Raw genomic sequence first — 24923 nt, forward strand, 5'->3', positions numbered from 1 at the left:
CTTTGTGTTAGGTGAGACTAATGAAGCGAATTGCAGAAATGTCAGACATTAAGCCAATTCTAAGAAAACTTCCACGTATCAAGAAACATTTATTAAATTGTGATAACATGAGGTAAGAATTAATGGTTTCTCAGATATCTAAATAACCTTGTGGTTTACTAATTTTTCCTAAATATGTTTTTGTGTGTGATTTGCTAATTTTTGCTAAATATGTTTTTTATGTTTAACTTCAAAAAATTTCTTGATTTCTTTCTGATAGGTTGATTTCTTTCTTTGTTTTTGATCAATACTAAAAAAAAAATCACAGTAGAGTAATTAACTTGAGTACATGTAGATAGTAGTGTAGCTCATAATCAGAAAGACTTGAGGATGATAAGTTCCATTTTTGATACTGATTAGACATATTACCCTGAGGAAGACCTTAACCTTCCAGTGCCCCAGAAAATGGCCCAAGAACACAAGTTGTAGGATTGTGGCAGATCTGAATTGGTAGAGGGAACTCCTTATTGGGAGTGCCCTACACCAATGAAATTTTAGGTCCAAAAGAAACCAAAACACCAACATCTTACCAGATTGATAAAATATGTATTTAAAAAAGAAAAGTAAAATAAACTGTTAACTGGAATATTAGTTAAATACTTGGTTATTTTGGCATTTATGTTGTTTTATTGATTATGAGTATCCTCATTATTTCTGGGCCCAGTTCATTGTCCATCTTCAGCCTCTATATAAGATATATATTCTGATGAAACAGCTTTGTTGGTTTGCTGTCTAGCTACATATCACACTATGGATAATAAACATTCTTAACTCCTTTTGGTTTTTTTCTATGTGGATTTTTATGCTGAATGATATCAAGTGATTCTGGCTTATGTTTAGCATGCTCTGCCATGTTCCAGGGCTTGATACAGATACCACATTGTCATCTGTTAAAAAGGACATTGGGAAGATCTCATCAGTCATAGAGCATCCCCCATTTGGACACCACTTAACATCATCCACAACCAGTGCTTGATACTTCTGGCTAGCAAATATTTCCGTTTTATACTTCACTTAATATTAACAGTTGAAAGATCCTTTTTCAACATTACTTATTTCAAGAAATCTTATGTTAAATCAGTAAGCATTTTTTAAGTGCTTATTATAAACTAAGCATTCTGCTAAGTTCTGGAAATACTGATACAAAGAGAAAGAAAACTCAGTCAGGATGCTAATATTTTATTGAGAGAACACAACACATGAAAGAAAGCTGAAAAGATGGTGAGGAGGGAGAAGGGGGCATGGTGGAAGAGTCCAGAGATCTCAGCTAGAGCCCAGAGGTGAAGACAGTCTCTTGTTGGATTGTCTCTTGGTATTGTCTTTTGAAATGGCAGGTCTAAGAGGAATCAGTCAGTCAGGGAAAGAGGCCAAAAGGGAAGATTGTACTTCTGTATTGTGACGAGGTCAAAGACTAACTGAGCTTCCAGGGTGAGGTAGTTGCTGTGGCAGGGTAGAGAAAGTTGAGAGGAACGAAGCCTGGCTTGTATGATTTTAATGGATACCTAGGAGATACCTAGTTGCAGAACATTTATAGTGGCAATTTGCTTACCCAAATCAAGTGATTTTTTATTTTCAACGCAGTATAGTGAACTCTGTGAGGTCTTTTATTCTCTGCATCTTTCATCCCCTTGTGTGACTTACTTTGAAGATGCGGTCTGTTTTAGAGTATCATTTGAGAAAGCCTAATATCATTTGTAGAAACCTGCCTGGTTCCCTTTATACTTTGCATCAAGGTATACTAACTATTCTCATAGATTTTTTGATTGCTTCTCCCACCCCCCCATAACAGTAAGGTTTGTGATTGCTTTTCCCTTTAATCATTTAGTATCTTCTCCTATTCAAATATCTTGAATTGGTCCCTTAACACCTTCTAAACTGTCACCTCCAAAATTGTCCTCCTTTGTGTATACTTGGTCTAATCTAAATATACTCCCCATCCTTAGGTCCCTCATTCAGCATTTGAGAACTCATTCAGCAGGTTAAGAGTCCAGATTAGGTGATTTTACCATTAGAGCAGTGGAGTAAATAATTTGTGATAGACATCTCAATAGATAATAACTATTTTTTATCTATTATTATAGTTTCATTCTTAGGTACTTTCAGGATGATCTACTTTAATTGAATTTTTTTCAAGCATTTTATAAACTCTTTTCCTCCTTTCTATTTCTTGTTATTTTGTGAAGTAAGAATGCTTATAAACTTCCATCTTCCTCTGGAATTTTTTATAAATGAGATTACATTCTAAACTGATGTTATCTTTGTCTACCATATATCTCTCTGCTTGGCAAGTAGACAAGAATTTACTTACTGAGACATTTTTTCATTTCTTTTGGCCTCATAGTGGCATTTGATTACTACTGATAATAAGCCTGCCTCAGAAATGTGACAGTCTATATTGAGCTTTCTTCCTTCAACAGTTTCCTTTTTTGGAACCTCTGTAGTTTGTTTAAATCGATAATGTTGTTGCTGTTTTAAGTACATTATTCATCATCTTTTTTTCTCTAATTTTGTATTGATTTTGATCTTTCTTCTAACGAGTCTATGATTTGACTGTTGATTCAGAAAAGGCTCATACTTCAATAGCCTTTTGTTGCCTGTAAAGATATAGTCAGTTTTTTTAATGTAATGTAGTGTTGGTTAACATGTCTGTTGCCTCCTAGTTCTTCATAAAGTATTTATTACATATAGATGTGAGGTATTTATGTAACCTATTAGCCTTTGTTTTAGTGAGCCATATTTTCCAACATGTATTTTACCATCCTCCCCTTCATCCATCTCTGTACTTAATTCATCAAGCATTAATGTACATGTTGCTTTAATTTAGATAGTCTTCCTGTTGAAACCTGCCTGTCCCCTTTATACTTTGCATCAAGGTATACTAACTATTCTCATAAAGATTTTTTGATTGCTTCCTCTCCCCCCTCCCACATAACAGTAAGGTTTGTGATTGCTTTTCCCTCTAATCATGTAGTATCTTCTATTCAAATGTCTTGAATTGGTCCCTTAACATGTTGTGTTCTTTGTAGAATTCTCTACATTCTCATCCTTTGCAGTTGATGCTGTATAAGTTTTACTTATCTTCATGGTCTTTTTTTTTTTTTTTGGCTTACACTTAATCACAGAAATAGAGTATGAAGAAGTGTCTGCTGGAATGATGTTTTTTCTTGTCTTTGATTTTTTAATGAAGCTAAATTCATGATCTCCTTTACCTCTCAAAGGGGAACCTGTGAATCATCCTTCCATTTAGTAATTCCTTTAGTTTTCTGAACAGCAGGGGTTCTTAGCCTTTTCTATATCATGGGCCCTTTTTGGCAGCCACATGAAGCCTATGGACCCCTTCTCAGAATAATGGTTTTGAATGAGTAAAAGAAAATATATAAGATTACCAAGCAAACCATTTATATTGAGATATAGTTATCAAAATGTTAAAAAGACAAATTCATAGACTCAGGGATAAGAACCCATGCTTTATAGTGAACAGGTCAAGACTCATAAGATTCATTCGTTCCAGTGATTATAATTGGACAAATGCCGCATATTTCAAATATTAGCAGTTAATATTTATACACAGTTCAAAAGCTCATATTTATAGTACCCTTAGCTCACTTTTTTGTCACTTTGCCACTAATCTAGAGCAGGAGGAAGAGGCCACCAAGGATGGAAGTTCATTTTGTACTTTTCTTTGTGCTGTGGTCAAAGCATTTGTTGCCTAGTGACAGCCTACTAGTGATGAACTTCCTTCTAGATAGCGAGGCTGATCCGTGGAAACTAGACAGTCTTAAAATGGGACTAACATCTAGTCTTCCCAAGGAAGAACTATTTGCATTTTCTGGCATTGGCTCAGAACCCAAGGTCATCACCACACCACAATGAGGCATCAGAATTGTGTCTAATTGATAACATACATATATGATTGCATATTTTATATGCTCATATTTATATATTTTACATTTTAAAACAGATGTTCAGTGAATGCTGCCCCTCAACAGATGTCTCAGGCAGAGAAAGAAATTGAAAATTTCATAAAAAGCCTTGGTCGAAGTAAAAAGGAAAGAAAATCTGTCCGGCCCCAGGTAATTGAGGTAAGATTTAATCTGCAAGCAGATTTTGTGATTTACCCTTCACATATAATATTACACTCATTGGTTTGAGTTACCATCATATATAAAGAAAGCCAGAGTCATTGGTGTGATGGGGCTTCATCATAGCCTAAGAATTTCTATAAACCAGAAATCCTTGTAGAAACCTATTACAGTAAAAGACTGTTGTTGATTTAACATAGGTCATTATTACAGTCATGTTTTTCTGGTAGTGGTATGATCCTTCTCTCTACGTCCTTTCTTCAAGATCAGTGTGTTTTGCTTGTATACAGATGGTGGTTTGTTTTTTTTAAATTATTGCATTTTTTCTTTCAGATTGTCTTTCATGTCAGCATATTTGTATTCTCAATCACTTGTTTCTTTCACTCCTTTGGAGATACTCACTACCACAGATTGAAGTGTTTTGTTTTGTTTTTTTATCCTGCTAGTTATTTCTGCTGTACAAATGACAAATTCTTTGGTTTGTTCCCTTTGAACTTGATTCAAGGTTCTGATTTCTCTTTTTAACCATTTAGGAACATCCTGCTGTGGTTTCCTGGGGATCCATGGGTTCTAGTTTTTTCAGGTGTTGGTCCATTTTCTTTTGCAATATTTACTTAGAGAAATTTGCAGTCTATTTGCTTTCTTGGTAGCCATCTCTCTTTCTGACATAAGTGTCTTTCTTGTTGATTTATTTGTTTATACTCCAGGTTTTTAACTGAAAAATTTTTTCCCTCAGATCATTAGTGGTTCTAGTCTTTTTTTGTTCTATTTCCCTATCACTTACCTTCTGACTTCTTCCCCTTGGATGCTGACTTTCCTCTCAAGAACTAGACTTATAAGCTGGTTCAAGTTCTTTCCACATTGGAGAATTTGCTCCTCACTTGCCTTAGTCATAGCCCCAAGCGTCTGTCCCCTTGTCTTCAGGCCTGACACAATCCTACATTCTTTTGTCCTACCCAGATTCCCTCTGTTCTTCGCTTCTCTAGCTGAGTCCATTTTCCAACACATCCCCCCTCTGCATTTGGCAAGGCAGAGTTGGGATTGATGCTTATTGCCCCAGAATGGTGGCTTAAAGACAGCCACAGCAAGGAAATTGCTGGATGGGTCCCAGGCTGGCAGGGTGTGGAGGAGAGAGAGTGTAGTGAGCAGATACCGCGGAAAATTTTTAGCAGGAATGTGATAGGATCAGAGTTTCTCTTCTTTCCCTTCCATTAAACTTATAAAAATTCTTGGGAAAATTAATTTTTTTTTATATTTATCTTTTCACTATTTTGGTTCCATGTTCCAGAATCTAGGGAGATTCTGTCTTCGTGGAGGTCACTATTTGGGTGTATTCTTCTTGAGTGTTTCTTATTACTTATTACATGTTTCCATTTTTTTTATTCCACTTTTTGTGAAATGATTTATTTTAATGTATTGACTTATCCTTGTAAAAATAAAAATGAGTAGAACTTTTATATTTAGGAATGTTTGTACACATGCCTAAAACTTAAAATTCAAAATAGCTTAGAAAGGCCAATAGATTTAATGTTTACTTATAATTCAGCAAACTCAGGCTTAATTTGGGACAGGAGTCTATATTCTTTGGGGAAAATAATAAATGAACTGAATGGTAGAATGTAAAAGTGAGATACCGATGAAATTAAGGGCAAGAAATTGATTTTCTTTCTGTTGTAGAGGTAATAAGTAAACAAATTATGCTGCTTCATCATTTATTACATATATATGCATTCCTTGCAGTTATTTTTTCATTTAATCATGTTTAACTTGAAGACTTTTTTTTTTTTCAGAAATCTGTTGATTCCAAACCAATCGATGGTAATTTAGTAAATGGTCCCCAAATGACAAGGAAACTAATTTCTGTAAGTTAATAATTTAGTACAACTATATTATGCAAATGTGTTAGTTTATAGAACTTTGTGGCCTGAATTTTAAAAACTGCTTTCCTACATTTCTTCACACAGTTTAGAATAAGTTTGTCTAGAACAATTCTGTCAAACTTAAATAGAAGGAGGAGAAAGGAAGGGAAGAGAATAAGCATTTATATAGTGCCTACCATGTGTCAGGCACTGTGTTAAAGTGCTTTGAGGTATTACCTCATTTTTAGGATCTCATTGGGTGCTCACAACAACCCCCAGGAGGTAGGTGCTGCTATTATTCCCATTTTAGAGTTAAGGAAACTGAAGCAAGCAGAGGTTGAGTGATTTTCCCAAGGTCATTCAGCTGCTAAGTGTCTGAGGCTACATTTGATCTCGGGCCTTCTTGACTCCAAACCCAGCACTAATGGAGGACAGTAAACCATATGTAAGGATTCCTGTAAGTAACGTATTGACTTAGGAAACTAGAAATTATCATTATCAATATTTCATTTTATATTTATATTCTGACATAATTCCTAATTATATTTTAACCTGGCTCAGCCACTTTGGAGTGTTGCCAGAAATGTTGTTGGCCGCTTGTTTGACACCTCGTGTATTAAAATATAGCCACATGGTGTCCCATTATTTTCTAAGGACTTGATTGTCCCATGTTAGTCTGAAAAGCTTTTGCTGCTCAGTGAAAAGATTATACCACATGATAATCAGGACTTCCAGTTTGCTCTTATTTTTATATAACATTTATGTAGTTTGTGTCAATGTTTTCATGGACTTTGGTTGAAATTGTATTAATATTTTCTCCTGTGATAGTTTTTTTACCCAGATTTTTTGAAGCCCATATATGCAGCCCTTAGCTCCCAAGAATGATACTGTCCTTTTTTTGCCTTTTACTATTTTTTCCCCTCACAAATGTATGAAATTCATTTGGTTCATCATGCAGTCTATAAATCTTGTATTCTCAAGGAATGAAATGAGATCCATCACAACTGTTTGCATGAATGGTGTTATTAGAGGGAATAGAATGTTTATAATGTTTTGAAAGCATTATAAATTGAGTCTTTCATGATGGTGTTAAGTGGAAAAGTTGCCTGAAATTAATGGGCTTTATATGAAGTGAGAAATAGTGGGCTTTATATGAAGTGAGAAATTTTCGCTTGAAAATCATGAATTGTGATGTCTTCTTAAGAATCTATTTACTTAATGTCATCATACTTCATTTTAATAAACTTCACGGACTGAAGAAGATACTTTTTTTTTTCACTTAGGACCCTACTTTCAAACCATGTCAGATGAAGACTCATTTTATACTTCCTTTTCCTGTGAATTATGTAGGGGAAGGTGTGAGGACTGTTCCTTACACGCATCCAGATTATGCCAGGTATGTGATATAAAGAACTGCTTACTAGACAAATGAGACTTGTTAGCTAATGCTCGAGGAACTGATGTAGCTAGAAAGGTATCCTTTTGTTAACAGAAATTGGTTATTGTAGAATTCTGAAATTAAAGCATTCATGAATTGTAATCATAACATCCCCCACTTTAAAGAATTTAGTTTTCCGCAGCCACTGCCTTGAACTTGATCACTTTCTAATATGTCTTTTCAGAAGGTGAGCATTTATAGAAAATTTCTGGCAGATAACATTCACATTCTGATTAATAAATATTGACTATTAATAATAAAGTTTCTCCTCACAATCTTCTGATTTGATGATACCGTTGTTCTCTGTCATCCCTCTTCAAGCCCTCAATGTCATCTTCGACTTGTCCTTCTTCCTCTCTGCTCACAGAGTGAATTGCTAAATCCTGTTTTTTCTGCTTCCACAGCATCTTTTCATATCCAGACTCTTCTCTTGGCACTGCTTTTATCCTAGGTTAAGCCTTTGTGATATGAGTTCAGATCTTGCCTCAGAAACTTACTCTTTTGTTATCCTGGGCAAATCATTTAACCTTTTAGTCTCAGTTTTCTCATCTGTAAAATGGGGATATTTCCCAGAGTTGTGAGAATCCAAGGAGAGACCCTGCACCATACTTGGCAGACTTTAAAAGTATGATATTGATGCTAACCACATAGCTAATACCCTAGTTCAAGCTTTCGGTCTCACCTGGATTGTTGCTGTTACTTCCTAATTGGTCTCTTAGCTCTCATCTGTTTTCCTCTACAATCCAGTATCCACAGAGCTGACATTGATATTAACTTGGTCCCTCCCCTGCTTAAGAAACTCCAGGCTTTTGTTTGGCCCATCACCATGTAACCCCCTTTTTTAGGCCTATTGCACATTTCTTTTATCCACCTCACTATCACATCCTGTAGGAAGCATATCTTGACCTCTCCCACTCCTTTCCCCCTCTTTCTGGTACCCTCCTTGGAATGACTGTGTGTGTATTTTACATTTAATTTTCTCTGTACATGTTATTTTTCCTCTAGTGCAGAGCATAAGCTCATTGACCACAGGGGATACTTTGTTTTTTTGTAGCACCTAGCACAGTACCAGGACGTACTAGCTATAAATGAACCAGATAATAATAAATAATATTTATTTAAATAAATAAATTTAAATTAGTGAACCAGATAATAAATCTTATACTTGTGAAGTTAAAAAAATTTAAACCTGAGTTTAAAACTTTGTTCTTTTTGATTTGTTCCAGCCTGGCAGGATCTTTTTTAATCCTGTCATCCAGTGTGTTAATTATCCCTAGGCTTTGTAATTATCTAAGATTTGATAACCTTTACCCAAATTATTAAGAATGTTAGGTGGCTTGGGTCCCACTACCAATTCCTGAGATTCTTCAGTAGAGACTTCCTTCCAGGCTTCCATGGTCATTGATGATTAAACTCTGCCTTCACCTTTTCTCCTAGTTCTGAATTCACTTATTGGCCCTTACCTGCCATTGTTATACAAGGATATTATTTTGCAGAAATCTAAATATCTAAGGATGCCCCAATCAAACAGACAAATGGCCTTATCAAAAAAGGAATTGCAATTAATTTGGTTTAATTTGTTCTTGAAGCCACTCTAGTGCTTGTGATTTTTGCTTACTTTTCTAGATACTCAATAACCTATGTAACCTCAATACCTATGGTAACATGACCCAGAATTCTGGGTCATGATTCATTGGCCTATAAGGTTACATATACTTTACTTCTTTGAAAATCAGGACATTGAGTTTGTCCATTCTTCAAGTATTTCTCACATTCTCCAGTCTTTCAAAGGGACCACTGACAAAAAGCTCCTTAATCATATCTTTGTTTTTTTTTTTTAGTACCTTAAGATGTACTTTATTCAGGCAGTTGACTAGATAATACATTTAGTTAAAGTAGTCATATAATAAAGATCAATATTAGTTAATGGTGTGATTTGGCAGTCAAGAAAGGTAATGTGATTTCATGCTCCATTCTGCCGTACTTTCTTCCTTAGGGCACTGTTTAGTTCTTGGTGTCATATTTCGGAAAAGATAAGGTAGAGCATATCCAAAGGAAAGAAACCAGGATGGTAAAGTTTGTTCCATGAGGAACAACAGGTAAAGGAGTGGGGATATTTAGCCCAGAGAAGCAAAAACAGTGGGGATGTAATAGCTGTATTTCAAGTCAAATTGGCTGCCTCCAGTTTTCTTTTTTTCTTCTTTCCTTTCTATCCTCTATGTGGTTCCCAAAAGTCTTCCCAAGGTAGAGATGTGTCCATATCATGCTCATACTCCAAAGCCTTCGTTGGCTTCTTAGTGCCCTTGCAATAAAGTAAAACTCCTCTTTGGGTAATGAACTCCTTTGTTGTCTGTGCAAAAGGCATCTATAGACCTCGTCTCAGAGTAATGTTTTTAAATGTATAAAATAAAATACACAGGACTACAAACAAATAGAGAGGTTAGTGAGATTAAAGATGTTGTTTTTTCATTCACAAGTACCTTGCATTAGGACAAAAGGAATGCTACAAATGTTGTTTCCTTTACATTTTTAATGTTACTCTCAGCAGAGTACAGACAACCAAGTGGTGAAACATTTAGTGATTTGATACTAAGAGAATCTGTGCTCTATTTCAAAGGAATACTGACATGCACAATTATAAGGAATCAGAATGACAACCATAATGACTCTAGAGTAGATTGCAGGCCATGCAATTGGGAAAGGATTTAAAATTGCTACCTTACTAAATAAAAGGTGAATCATTAAAAAAAAAAAAAAGGTTTTTTTCTTCTCATCCAAATTCATGGGTCCCCTGAAACATATTTATGAACCCTTTCCACTTCCCATTCAAAGTGCTTGCTCTAAGACTATAATTAGCAGAGAAGTTGCTAACCGGCAGTTTCCTAAACCAGTGCAATCACAGGTCTAGTCCATATCCCTAATCCCTTCATGCACTCTTCAGTCCATCCAAACTGGCTTGCTAGCTGTTTCGCAAACTTTACATCTGTTCATTTCCTTAAGCAGTGCCCCATCTATCATGTACTTCCTCACTTTGTCTTTCACAAGAATCCTAGTCTTCCTTCAGGGTTCAGCTTAGATGTCATCTGACATCCTCCTACCTCAAGTATTTAATCCCCTTCAAATTATTCATATTTATTCCTCCATATGTATCTTGGACCTTCCCAATATAGTGCAAGTTTCTTGAGATCAAGAACTGTTTGTCTTATGTCTTAATATCCTTAGCACCTGGCATTATGTTATTCCTTTTACATAGTAAGTTATTAAGAGATATTTGTTAAGTTGAATAGTGAACAAAACTAGTTTCACATAATCAAAGATCTTTTGTTTTTTTAGTGTCTGACACATAATGAGCACATAACAAATGCTTGTGGACTTAATGATTGGATCACCATGTTTAAAATCACACATAGGATCTCTGCAACATTTTAATATCATATATATCTTGTTTAGTAGCAACAATTAAAAGAAATGAATGTTGAAACGGTGAGAGACAGCATGGCAGTGAATAGAGAATTGGCCATGGAATCAGGGAGACCTGGTTTTATACCCAGTCTCTGATGTGTGAGCCTGGGCAAGACTCTTACCCTCTGCAGTTATCTAAAACTGGTAGTTTTAGCCAAGGTGGGAATTTCCTCATCTGTAAGTCTTCTATACCAGTGAAGTCACACAGGTCTAATCCCTAACCCTCTTATGTTGAAAAAATTTAAATATGTTCTTTATATTTTAACTTTTTTACAGACTTAGGATCCTTGCACGTTTGATGACTGCTAAGTTCTTACATACAGAAATTAGAGAGAAAGGTGGTGCGTATGGTGGAGGTGCTAAACTCAGCAGTAATGGAATATTCACCTTTTACTCCTATAGGTAAATTGTCTGACATATGTACATCACATAATGGTCATTGATGGAGTATTGGGCTTGTAGTAGGATCAGTATCAGATCCCTCTCTCACACTAGATCTCTGTTGGTGAAGGAAGATTCTCACATTGATTAAATGAGGAGATCCCTTGAATTTTTAAAAAAAAATACTTTTAAAAAAGAAGACTGCTTATCAAATACCATGTCACATAGTGTTGGAAGCATAGTTTACTTGTCAATGACAGTCCTTCCCCTAAAGGTCTACTCTGATATCATCATTGTATAGAATCCTCCGGTTTCTCAGAAGCATAAGTGAAACACAAGTTCTTGTAGGTCCTTCCCAGTGTCAGAGGGTCAGACCACACCAAGTGCAGAGGAGCTTATCACTAAAAGTTTAGCCAAGTGGCATGGTTTCTTTTGGGCACGGCAACTCTTGTGAAAGTGGATTACTAACGTTGCAGTCTGATAGTGTGAATGCAAACAAACATGGTTCTTGAAGAAAGAATGACCAAATTATAGTCATTCATTAACTAAATTTTATATGTAAAACTGAGATTTTTTTCAATCGAATTATTTAGGGATCCAAATTCAATACAAACTCTCCAGTCTTTTGAAAAAGCAGTCAATTGGGCCAAATCTGGAAAATTCACAGAGATGGATATTGAAGAAGCAAAACTTTCTGTTTTTTCAGTTGTAGATGCTCCAGTTGCACCTTCAGACAAAGGTAAGAGAAAGGTGGTGTGTGTTTGCATGTGTGTGTTTGTGTTTGTTGAAATAGCTCTAACAAGGGTCATAGACTTTGCCAACTACCAGGTAAAATGTTAGAGAAGTAATGTTCTTCTCTTACATGTTTTTAATTTGAGACATTAACTAAAAAAGTTCATTTGCAGTCCTTTCTTCCATCCTACAAAGCAAGATCTTTATAGCAATCTATTATGTACATATATATACACATACCTACATATATGCAATATATATTATATATATTTTATAGCAACCTACATATCTATTAGACTTTACAACTCTTTCAAAAAAGAGAGTTTCATTCTTTTCATTTGTGTTCTCATTGCCTGACCTAGGTGTTGTTCAGTCATTCTTCAGTCATGTCAAACTTTTTCTGAACTCCATCTGGGGTTTTCTTGGCGAAGACACTGGAGTGGTTTGCCGTTGCTTTCTCCAGCTCATTTTACAGATGAGGAAACTGAGGCAAATAGGATTATTTGATTTGCCCAGAGTCACAAAACTGAGGCCGGATTTGAACTCAGGAAGTTAAATCTTCCTGGCCCCCAGGCCCAACCCTCTCTTCACCATGCCACCTGCCTGACTCAGAATTTTAATAAATGTTTGTTGATTGATGAAGCTAGACCTTAAATTTATAATGATTTTTGCAATGAACTCTACCTGTGGAAAAATAGGCCTTCTGCTTAAGGATGTTGGATTCTGTCATTTTTTGTGAAGTATGAGAGATGCTATTGCTCTAGCTAAATGTTATTTTTGCAATTTGGATTTATTTTCAGGAATGGACCGATTCTTATATGGGCTTTCAGATGAAATGAAGCAGGCACACAGAGAACAACTCTTTGGTGTTAGTCAGGAGCAACTTATTAATGTTAGCAATAAGTGAGTATGTTTTTTAAAAAATTATTCTGCATGGATTTCAGATCAAAACTTTCTAAAAGTATATTCATTATATATCCATTCAATGATATTACACAATTTTAAATTCTTATTTTCAGTTTTCATTACATCTCTCTTTTTATTTCAGATACCTCAGAATTGGACAGAGCACACGAGGACTAGCAATACTCGGACCAGATAACATGAACATTGATAAAGACCCATCATGGGTAATAAGATAATTAGTTACAAAAGAAGTCTCAAAATAGAGCTAAATTGAACACATATTAAGTAGGTTCTTATTATTCGACTCATAACCCAAAATCACTCTAATGGGTCATTTTTTTGCGCAAAATTTTGTCACACTATCTCATTCAGAACTTTGTCAGATCATGAAGGATTGTATAATTTGATGGCCTAACTGAAGGGATTATGAATAAACTTTAAAAATGTATAAACTATATTTTTTTAACTTTTGCGCAAAACTTTATCATGTACACTGTTGTCAGATCATGAAGGAACAATAGTGATTGTATAATTTGATGGCCTAATTGAAGGGATTATGACTAAACTTTAAAAGTGTATAAACTATATTTTTTTAACTTCAAGAGCAGTGTTTTTACTTCATTCTGTAGGCCCTCAATTGGCATGTCAACTTTAAACAGCTGTCACTTAGAAATAAAACAAGAATCTGACCCAAATGTGCATTGGTTATCTGTTTTCAGCACTGTTTTCCATTTAGTATGGGAATAAAACTAAAATATAGCATCTCATTTGTTTTATCCAGGGCTAATTAACCAGTAGATTTATTTCCTTTTCTCCCTCAATCTCTTCAAAATGCAAACTACAGAGCTGATCTTAGGAAAAATGAGCATGAACTTACTATGAGGCTCACTATCAATGCCTATGTCAACAAATCGATTGCGATACACCTCTCTCTACCTGTTCTTACCTCAGTCTTCTCCTGGCAGAGCTAAGAGTCATATCAATTTAGAGTTGTCATAGGTGAAAACACTGGGCATGGTTAAGTGGTTTAAGTGCTTAAGTGACTTGGTCCAAATCATGCAGCTTGGAAAATAACAACTACAACCAAGATCTCTTAATTACCCACTTCCATACACTTTCTCCTATTCTACATCTCTGTCTTAACTAATCAGAATCTAGGGCTCAAATCTGTTTAGTAAAATTTTGTATTTCCTGTTGAGTTAGGGGTGGATTTCTTTTTGGAGGGGAGGGGAAGAAGACTTTGTTGCCCCTTCACAGGCCTTTGATTAAAAAGGTTCCTTTTCCTCCTCACTTCAAGGCTGCTCTGCCATATGCTGATTTTTCCCCTGCTATACACTGTTCTTTTAAGTCAGGGCTTGAGCACTTCCCATCTGTGAACCACTGAAAATATGACCAACAATTTCTCTCTGAGAGCAAGAAAAATCAGCATTTTTTTCAAATGTTACATATCTAACCTGAGTCTTGTCTAACAACTAGTTAAAAACATGGAACATACCAAGTTTTGTTCAGTTATTCTTTGAAGTCACTATACTTATAACCATAGATTCAGTATTAACTTTTAAAAAAACTATCTTCTGAGAAGTGATAATACTGTAGATTTGTGGCTGAGTTTTCACTTGTGTAACAAAGCCTGTTTGAGGTTTTTGTAAGCTTATTTTTCACAAACATAAAATTATAATTGTGATAGTCATTTTAATTCCACTTTATATACACACCATTTGCTTGACACAAAACATCTACATGTTCTAGGTAGAAATAACAATTTTGATACAAAGTACATAAGAGATTTACTCCATAGTATATTCATTATTTTGCATTTGAATTATTTATTTTGTAAGGATCATTAGGTAATATGTAAATGAGAGTGATATTGATAATCAGTACTTTGTAGTTAAGTGATTGAGTATTTAATATCTGACACAATACAGAAAAAAAAATTGCAACCTATTCCTTATTTTGCATAAAGTGCTTATACAATAACTTAAGTGTTACAAAAAATAGCAGTGACCAAAAAATTCTAAAGCATCATTACAGACACACAATGTGACTCCACATGACTTAACATGTTGTGAGTTAACCTTCTGTGTTAATGCCAGGTACATGTTCAAACAGACCTGAATCGGAAACATCATAGCTGATTTTATACTTGGCCAAAATTTTCATCAAAGGTCGGAGTTTCAACCACCATTGTTCTTTGGGAATTCTGTGCCTGTTGGAATAAGGAAAGAAAGCAGTATATTTAATCCTATATTCTGTCATTAGATTTTGGTTTTTATCAGCCTCATGAAAGATAAATATTTTCTTTGACACAGACAAATTCAAATTAAAGGAGAGCAAATTTTCTGGAAACAGTTCATTTAAAGGCTATTTAGCAATTCTTTTATATCTGGCAATCATGCTCCTTAAAAAATGTTATATGTATTTAATTTTAAACTTTAATTTCTACATCTTCATGGCATATTTTATCAAATTTGGTTAGACTGGATCCAGATGCAGATAATAAAACTGTTCACATTTTGTAATTTTGTGAAATGTCTTTCTCTGTCTAGCAAATCCTCATCTAGGGTATTTCCCCAGCACATTGAAGGTCCCTGGTGATTCTCATGTGTCATGGTAGTATAGCATTCTCTCCTCCTCTTATCTAAATGCATGACTAGAAAATGTGAAACTCAAGGCATGTCTTAACATCACTGTTTGTAATCTAATGCAGGTTGGGCCCACTGTGCTTTTTCCCCACTACCTTTTGACTCCTGAAATTTGATTCTGACATCATGATGTTCAAAAGCCCACCAGGAGAATATGATGAGCCTTTCAGCAGTAAATAGCTTGGGAGCAGTGAAAGCACAGTTGTCTTACTATTGAATTTTGTTCACTATATTTCATGAAACTGAAAAATATCCATAAGAAGGATTGGTCTTACTCTCAAGCCTTATTTAATGTTGCTAGTCAGTGGATCATTAAACAGTTCTTTGTGGTTGGGTCATGGAATTTTATATGATTTTAGTGCATGTAGGAGACACCTTACTTGAGGAACCTGGATTTTGTGGAAATTTTGAAATCAGTGGAGAAGGAATCTTACATCCTTTCAGTCATTTGGAAATTATCAAAAAAGAAATTATCCATAAAATCTGCCATATGTTTTCATCCGAATACTCTCATGAGTTACTTGCTTTATAGTAAATATGAAAAAAATTTTATTTACTTAAAATTAATTTTTTCCCCATTCCTTTGTAGTGCCTCAGTTCTGGTAAAATCAAAACCTGAATGCCTTTAAAATTGTTAGTTCTACTACAGATTCCTTATGTATTTGGTCAAATCTGATTGCTTTTCCTAATTACAGCTTAAGTGCCACTGCTACTTCTTCACATCAGGTGCTGGGTGGTAAAAAAAAAAAAATCAAATATGGGGGCACCATCATTGCTGATAAAACTAGATCACCATAGTGAGGCCACTAGTTGACCCAGTTTCACATCCAGTTTTCTGTCTCACATGTTCTCAGGATGACCTGGTTTAGCTGGATCTCATGCCAAATTGACTTCAGACTCATTTAACCCTCAGTCCAATCCCACAAATAGGTCTTAAGTGTATGGAGTAGTACTAGGTGCTAAAGAAGAGAAGGAAAAATGAAAAAAAAAAATCTGTTGCCCTCAAGGACGGCACAAGTATGAACCTTCTGTGAAGTCTACAGACTTTGGGAAGTCTCTCTTCTTTCCTGATCCAGAACCATATTTCTAACTCACTTTTGTCATCCTTCCCTGTGTCCACTTTATATAAAGTATATAAAGTCTATAGTGACTTAGTTTTGAGGATCCTGTCAAGTTCTTCATCTTTTGTAAGAGATGATGGAGTATATGTTCTGATGACCCCTTCATTACAATCATAACACAAGGTGACCTACACGGTAATGTTTCTTATTGTTTTAGGGATGCATGATGAAACTAATTTTGATAATTCCTTTATTTCACCTACCTTAGGACAACCCATGAATTCCCATTCACCTACAACTTGTATGTCTTCTGGTTTTATTTCTACCAAGAATCTCATACAAATGGTGGCTTATTCTTCTAGTACTGTGTCAGTGGATAAAAACCATTAGACTATTTACAAATGTTAATTTCAGATCTATATGATTCTTAAAACCTCTTCTTTGAGCCTCTAAGATCACACATAAAACTGTCATTTAAGACTGTTCATACCTTGGCCCCTTCTTACCTCTCAAAACTTCTTACACCTTACTCCCTTCCGCAGACTGTGTGGTCCAACTACCCTGGCCTCTGCAGTTTGTTGAACACATCTCTGCAACTTTGTAGTGGCTGTCTCATGCTTTCTTTAACACTCTGTTCAAATCCTACCTTCTGCAGGAGGCCTTTCCCTCAGCTTGTCTAGATGGATAACAATAACTAGCGTTTATATAGCACTTGAAATGTTATCCAACTTTTTTTCCTATATATCTTTTATTAAGCTAATTATTTACAGCTAATCTTTCTCATTAGACAGATTTTTGCCTTTCTTTGTGTCTGCAGCAGACATTTAATTGTTAGTTTGCTAATTGGTTTGTTGACTGCTACTTGATTGACTTTTTCCTGTTACTTCGTAGAAAAAATTAACTATAGAAATCTATGGGTCACTTGCCAAAACATTCATCACCCACTGGCCACATTTATGGTGATGAGCTTCCTAGCAAAGGTAGTCCTTGAATAACAAGCATGGTCTGCTTGAAACTAAATCTTTCTAGGTTGGTTTAACTTCCACCTAGGTTGGCATAGCCTTTAAAGCTGCGATGCTGCATTGCAATAGGACAACCTTCGTGGAGGTTAAGTTTACTTACACAAAATCCGTTTGATTCTTTAGTTCAGCCACAGGTTGGAAAAGAAGAGTCCGTGTGCGCATTCCTAACAGACAAACTGAATCATCAGTGTTGGCAAAGACTTTTCCTATAAAAGGAACAAAACAAAAGTGTAAAATTAACTCATAATATTGATTCAGTAGGCAATGAGGCCTCAAAACTATGGTGGGATATAAAAAGAGGAGATCTTCAGGCTTGGGTTATCCTGGTGAGTTCAAGCTATCTGGCATAGGAGTTATTGATGACAACAAAAGACATCCTTCCAACTCGTTAGGATCCTTCTACCGTCTCTAGTTGCTACAGTGTTAGAGAGAAAGTGATATTCTAGTCAGTTTACTACCTTGTAGCTCTCAGAGCAAAGAAGCAAAAAAGGCTTGGTGAGGCTGCTTAAGAAACTATCATTCTTGTCTTATGCACCTTACTCTTCAGAGGTAATCCTGGAGGTGAGATACCCCACCATGTTGGCTACATTTTCCTCAGGGTAGGAAGAGATGTTTGAACTGAGTGGTATGAATCTTTTTTTATTTCAAAAACTCCCTAATTAGTTTGTATTCTGATGATTTTGTATTTCTGAGAGACTCGGACCTGTTTCTTCCCTTATTTCCCAGAGAAAGATGCAAATGCTTTTTGGGATTAAGGTTTTTTTTTTTTCCTCCCTTCCTCTGCAAAATGTTCAGTTTAATTGAGCTGTGACATAGCTTTTAAATCTAGATAATCTGGCATTTAAAATGTGAAAGCAACAACTATGGCAGCAGAATTGATTGGAATGGTAAAAAGAAAAAAGCTTTTGAGAAAATTTCTTGTTAGTATCAGTAAAAACATCAAATTTTAGTTAAGCATTCAGATCTTGCAGGAAAAGCTTCATATTTGCAAAATAAGAATGTGCTCTTACATAGCATAATAAGCTTGTTGATATGAGATTCAGAAGGAATGGAAAAGTGTAGGGGAAGGATATTTACAAAGGAAGATCATCAGGCAATATCTGGGGAAGATGTCTAGAGCCATTCCTCTACCTGTCGGGTATTTATTATTTAGTTTTGTATCACTTTGAATCCTAAGAAACATTGTGGGCTTTTTACCCCTGCCCCATTTACACGTTCAGTACTTTGAAATAGAGGAATTCTCATACCACTACCTTCTCCCATGTATATACTCTTTTTTTATATAGGAAGGTATGTCAGTCACTTCCACTGGCAATTTGAAGTTCTTCATCTAGAAAGATGATGAACTAGAGATTAGAAGAGTGCTCTTTACTTATAAAGGTTGAAAATCCTTTTATATGCAAAATTTTAAAAGGCAGATTATGCAGGCTCACCAAGTAAAGGCTGAATTGGAAGAGAACTTATTTGCTTTACAAAAGGATGATTTTAAGGATACAATGCCAATAGTGCATTTAAAATGTATCTCTTTTATAAAAATAAAATTTACTTGTATAAAGCAAAAGCACATTGGCATTTGGGAGCTGATGTATAAGTGGATATGGGCATCTTTTCTCTATTCAGCATTGGAAAGGGAGAGGGGTTTTAAGTTGCAGCAAGAGGGAATTTTGTAAGATATGAAGATGAAGTTTCTTATGATGAATGTCATAAAATCCTAGAACCAGTTAGTCAAGAAATGTTATAGAATCTCCTATGGAAAAATAAAGAGAAATGGGTAGAGCAAGGTCTCTTTGGGTTGAAGGATCTGTTTAGAAGCAGGGGAATGGACTAGACAACATCTCCCAATCCTATGATTTTATTATTCTTTATGTACAGAGAAATGTAATGCAGGATTGCCAATCAAGAGTCTTAAAAACAGCAAAATAAAACAGCTTAAAGAAAAAAAGATTACCTTCTTCTGTGTTCCATGTAGCCACCAGAGAAATAAAACAGAAATGACAATTTTAACTACAATCAATGCATGTAGAATTAAATGTATGCAGAGTACTTTCTAGGTTAACAATTAAGGAAAAATGGAGAGGTATTACAAAATACTTGATATTACAAAATACGGACATTTTCCTCACAACAAAACAAGCCAGTAAGACATAAGTAGCAATGTTCATGGAGATTAAAATGTCACAAATGTGTCAATGCCAAATCAAACCATTCAAGTAACAATCATTCTGTAAGTCTAATCCAGAGTTAGCAATTGTAGCCCAATCATTAAAAGAGTACTACCATACCTTTTCGATAACTTTCCTTTAGTTTATGTGAAATCCACTGAACAGCTTTGGCAGAAATTTTTGTTCCAAAGTTTCTGTCAAAAGGAGAAGGTGCTCCACCCTATGAGAGTTTAAAGTGACATCATGGGTTTTAGGCTTTCTCATTAAATAATGATACACAATTTTATCTAAACAGCAGAGAATTTCTGTTTTGAAAATGCTTTTCTTTGAAAGAGCTCGTTTATATTTTATTTATATATGTTTCTATTTTCCTATCTTTAAAATTGGAATAATGACACCTGTCTCATATAACTAGCATGAGAGTGAGATGACCCAGGTCATATGAGAAAACAACAATGCTTCAACAGGTAAATATTGAACACCCACTATGCACAAGACACGATGCCTAGCTATAGAAGAGCAGGGACTGGCACAAACTATGCCTAGTTACTTTTGTCTTTCCAATCAACTTGTGCTCTCACTGACCTTTTTATTTTTCTCTGGCCTTGGATGTGGATATTCAGTAGACGGTCTCCCAGGTAAAGAAAAAAAAAAACTTTCTTGCTTCTCTTTATGAAGAATTATGATAGTAATGTGATAAGCACTAGGTGTGGAGGATAAATGTACCAAGAATGAAACAATCCCTTCTTGAAATGAGCTTACATTCTAATGAGAGAAATAAACATCATTATATATATATATATATACAAGTGTGTGTAGGTAAATACATACATACACATATGTGTTTGTATATAACATAAGCACTTGTTATTTCTCCCATTAGAATATTTGCGTATTGTGTTATATATATATATACACACACACGAGTTAATAAATGATGCTTAATAAATGCTTGTTGATTTAACAGGCTTTCCAGATTTTTTCTCTGAAATCCTAATTTCTATTAACACAACTGCTTCTGGTTCTCTGTGTGTCCTTTCATACCCCAGGACTAGATATCCTTCCACATTTTGTCAGTCTTGCTGCATTTTGGAAGATTCTTGAGAAAGTTATTGGGAAAATTAGCCAGCGATCTCTCACACTCTCAAAAAAGAGATCATAGAATTTTAGAGGTGTTTTATACCATGGAAGCTTTTAGTCCACAAGGTGAAATAACTTATGAACTCAACCTGAGGTTTTAGAAAATAAATTGTAATGAACCTAAATGGTTTTAAAAATAATTGTTAAATAGCGATTATTCATGTTACATTCCAGTTTAAATTACTTAAACTTAGTTGTCTGAAACATACTCTTTTTAAAAGACATTTGTCAACTTATTTTCCACTTAAATAATGAGAATTGATGTTATTGTTCCCAGTGCAATTTGATGCTTTATATACATGTTTAGGAGAAAGTGCAAGCACAAAATATTTAGGGTAGTACCTTATCTCTTCTCATATTAAAGAGTTTAAATGAGTGAATTCCAAGTATATTTGAGGAAAAAAAAACTAACCATCCATGTGCTTTAGTTTAAAGAGATACAGAAAATATTTCAGATGTGGTTTTATGTTTGGAAGATAATCATTTTTAATAGGTAAAAATGGCATAAATCTGAAAGAAAAAAAAAACAAAACGAAACATCAAATGACGCTTAAAGGCTGAGAGATGGGCTCTCTGGATCCCCGGTGGCCAGGTTGGGTCATGAACCTCCTGGACTGCTTCACCTCCTCTCCTCTGTCCCCATTGCAAGCAAGCAAGCCCAGGATGAAAAAGCCCCAAAAGAGTCAGAACAAGAATACCAGCTGCGGAAGGCAGCCAAGGCCACAGTGTTTGAAAATGCTACTATTTGTGATGAAATTGCCTGCCTTGAGGAAAAGTTTATCAAACCAAAAGAAGAAAGAAGGCACCTCCTGAAAAAGCTACTCCAGCTGCAAACTTTGACTGAAGGTGAGACCCAGACTGTAGCAACCACTCACAGTTCTAAACTGCCTTTAAATTATGGTGTGGCCACTTCCATGGGTCCCATTCAAGGAACTGGATGTGTACCTGTATCTAGCTCTGTGGTTGAAGAACCATTTGGGAAGAAACCCAAGAAGGAAAAAAAAAAAAGGGAAAAGAAAACAACTAAGTGGAAGTTCTGAAGAAAAGCATCCAAGAAAAAGAAAATGGAGGGAGGTGCTTGCAAGCTGGTTCAGACCATTGCCCTGGATCCCTCAGGACAGCCTGTGTTTCCCATCAGACCAGGGGGGCTAATGGTTTAGAGCGTATGAGAGATCATCACCAATCGACCTGGCTTCCATGACGGGGGTGCTATCTACCCCGTAGGTTTCTGCAGTACCCGAGTACATGCCAGCATGAAGCTCCTGGACCAGAATTGTTTGTAAGCCTGTCAAATCAAGGATGGAGATTGTGCCTGAGGATGACCCTGAGAATGCCACTGTGGGCTCGTCTGCAAATGCCTGTCATGCTGAACTACTCAAGGCTATCACTGCAGCTCAGGGGAAGCCACTTCCCAATGTGCTTCCATCGGGAGCTGATTTCTTTGACTTTTCTCATCCAACCATCCACAACCTGATCCAGAGTTGTCCAGGAGCTTGGAAGTCTATCAATTACCAGTGGGTGAAGTTTGATGTGTGTAAACCTGGGGATGGTCACATCCCCCAGGGGCTGCCAGACAATGATGTAACTATGAGCTTTGAGGCCTTTCAGAGACAGGCCTTTGAAGGATCCTATTCTACCAGGGTCTCTGGATCTCCTAGGGCTCCAGTCTATCCTATCAGCCCATGTTCCTGACACGTGAACCCCAGCCCAGTCCAGTCCTCAGACTGAACAAGGCAACAGAGACCACACCAGGCTTATCATGGTGAAATTTTTAAGTTAAAACTAAGAACATATGAAAGTAGCAGAACCCAGCCACAGTGATGGAAGCATTGACATCCTGTATTATTGTATCACAGAAGATCTCTTTGCAGTGATTCTCCCTGGCAAAGACTTTGGCTGTTTTTACCTTTTATAATAAACTTTTCTTGTCAAAAAAAAAAAAGTCTGAGAGATGGAACCAGTTTGCTCAAATTACCTGGATAATTACCCAAACCCTCTGCTTTGTGAAGTCACAAAATTTGTTATCAGCAAACTAATTCAAGGTGTGTTTGAGTCATCTTACCTGTTGCATGTGACCCAAGACATTCTTTCTGCAATCAAATACTCCTTTTCCTTCCTCAGAGTAGAGTTGATAAATGAAATCAGTGGTATAATTTTCATTACAGTTCTCGTTTCTAAAATAAATGGAAAAGAGTCCAGCTGGTTTACCAAGCACCAAGATTTGAAGTATCTACAATTTACTGCTCATCTTTAGAGGATGGTTCCTCAAAGTGTAGTCCGGGGCCTCCTAGGGACCTGGCAAGGATTCCTGCTCTTCCCCATTCCTTATCACCCAGTTCAACACTTGTTTTCCTTTGACTTTGCCATATACTTCTAAATTTTGAGATAACATTTTTAGATCAATTACAAAAACTTTGAGAAAAATCAAGTCACACTAATAAAATTTTATCTAGAAAATTACCTGTCTGGGGACAAATTGTATGCAAATGAACAGCTGCAAGTTTCCCAACAAAGGGACTGTCCTTCTTTTCGCAACGTGAGGATGGAAAACAGTGGATCAAGCAGTCTCATTTATCCCCTTGACATGTTACCAGCCCGTCTTTTTCAATCATAGGTTTTTGTGACAATATTCTTTAGCTTGTCCGTATACCGCACCCCCCCAGCATATTCTGGACAATAAATGCCTGTCGTCAGTCAGTCAACAAGTATTTATTGAGTGACTTGGTTCTTCTGTGAGACTAGACCAATATTTTGAGTGACCGTATATATTCAAAGCTTTACAATGTTATAGCTTATGTTAGCAAAACAATCTCTTCTGTAAGTAAGAACATTGATAGGACTTCTTCATCTATAAGAAATCCCTCTTCAACTTTGGTGGGACCCTGCATTGGATGGATCTCTGTGACAATGACAGGCTTCCATATGCCCCCAATTGCAAGCCTCACTTGCTGTTAATGCTCAGAGGTAACAACAAGGTTATCAGTTATCTTTCAAGAAATTTTTTGATTCACAGATGGGACACACCTCTTTTGAGAACCTTTGAAGAAGCCAATTGGCTGTACTGAATCACTTTTTTTTTTTTAGTCAACAAACAAGGAATGGGATATTTTGTATTCTCAACCTTTTAGTCAACTGTGAGATGGCAAAAGATGGTGTTTGCTATGGAATATTTGCAAAAACTGGCCTGTTTCCTTCCCATACCTTTGGGAAACAGATACCCTGATGCATGTGTAGATTATTATCATAAACTTTTTATACAGATAAAAAAGTGGCCATATAGGTTGGTAGTTACTGGTTTTCTCTTGATTACCTTTCCGTAATTAGTAATGTCTAAGTATTTCTTCGCTCCCCCCGCCCCACCCCGCCTCAATCCCAAGGGTTTAATGTCTTGCTATGACTCTCAGAAACCTTGAAAATCAATGCCCTCAAAATTATGGCACCTTTAGCACAACTATCCTCTTTGTTTACTTGGTCTAGTCTAGCCACGTTGCCTATCTTAAAATAACTTCAGTGTCACCTCTTCTATAAGCACATCTAGGACTGTGATGTTAGTGTGCAAAACTGATGGCTCATGTATTCTTGATGATAAAAACATTGTTAATATCTCTACAGATCTTTTCCATTTTTTATTCTGTTGTCCTTCTGGTTTCAACTTTAAATATGCTTAGATGATTTTACATAGTTGTCTCTCCCTAAGCTTTTTCTTTACATTATTTCTGTTTTGTGAAGCAACACCGTCAAAACATTTTACAGATGAAGTAGAGTATGAATAGAGGTGCCCTTGGCTCCCATATTGCTCTGCTTCACAATTAGATTTCTTTGTTGACTGAGGTGTTTTTAATGCTATTTTGGTCTTGTGAATATGGGGAATGGTGAAAACTTTTGTGCAAAAGTATAACCCTGCCTCATTGCCCTTTTCCTCCCACTTCTCAACTTTTTGGTGCAACTAGCATTTAAATAGGTGAAGCTCAAACTTTTAATTCTATGTCCCTTT

General features: G+C 35.9%; 2 protein-coding genes across 3 annotated transcripts in view; one reads left to right on the top strand and one right to left on the bottom strand.

The window, feature by feature from the left end:
- Positions 1–15108, top strand: part of PITRM1 (pitrilysin metallopeptidase 1) — a 45788-nt gene extending 30680 nt beyond the window's left edge. The window contains exons 20-27 of the mRNA XM_036760976.1: positions 12–112; positions 4001–4121; positions 5912–5983; positions 7264–7376; positions 11157–11282; positions 11855–12000; positions 12794–12896; positions 13042–15108. Of these exons, the coding sequence (XP_036616871.1) occupies positions 12–112; positions 4001–4121; positions 5912–5983; positions 7264–7376; positions 11157–11282; positions 11855–12000; positions 12794–12896; positions 13042–13135 (876 nt within the window). The 3' untranslated portion in view covers positions 13136–15108. The remainder of the gene's footprint in view (positions 1–11; positions 113–4000; positions 4122–5911; positions 5984–7263; positions 7377–11156; positions 11283–11854; positions 12001–12793; positions 12897–13041) is intronic.
- Positions 14713–24923, bottom strand: part of LOC118851510 (phosphofructokinase, platelet) — an 87685-nt gene continuing 77474 nt past the window's right edge. Inside the window, exons 19-23 of one of the 2 annotated variants that reach the window (XM_036760977.1) lie at positions 22992–23103; positions 19910–20009; positions 19576–19581; positions 17728–17833; positions 14962–15108 (exon numbers count right to left, since the gene is read on the bottom strand). In XM_036760977.1, the coding sequence (XP_036616872.1) occupies positions 14973–15108; positions 17728–17833; positions 19576–19581; positions 19910–20009; positions 22992–23103 (460 nt within the window). In that variant the 3' untranslated portion in view covers positions 14962–14972. Of the gene's footprint in view, positions 15109–17727; positions 17834–19575; positions 19582–19909; positions 20010–22991; positions 23104–24923 lie in introns of both variants that reach the window. The other variant, XM_036760978.1, reaches the window with a different exon arrangement.

Source organism: Trichosurus vulpecula, chromosome 5 (assembly GCF_011100635.1).
Source record: "Trichosurus vulpecula isolate mTriVul1 chromosome 5, mTriVul1.pri, whole genome shotgun sequence".
NCBI lineage: Eukaryota > Metazoa > Chordata > Mammalia > Diprotodontia > Phalangeridae > Trichosurus > Trichosurus vulpecula.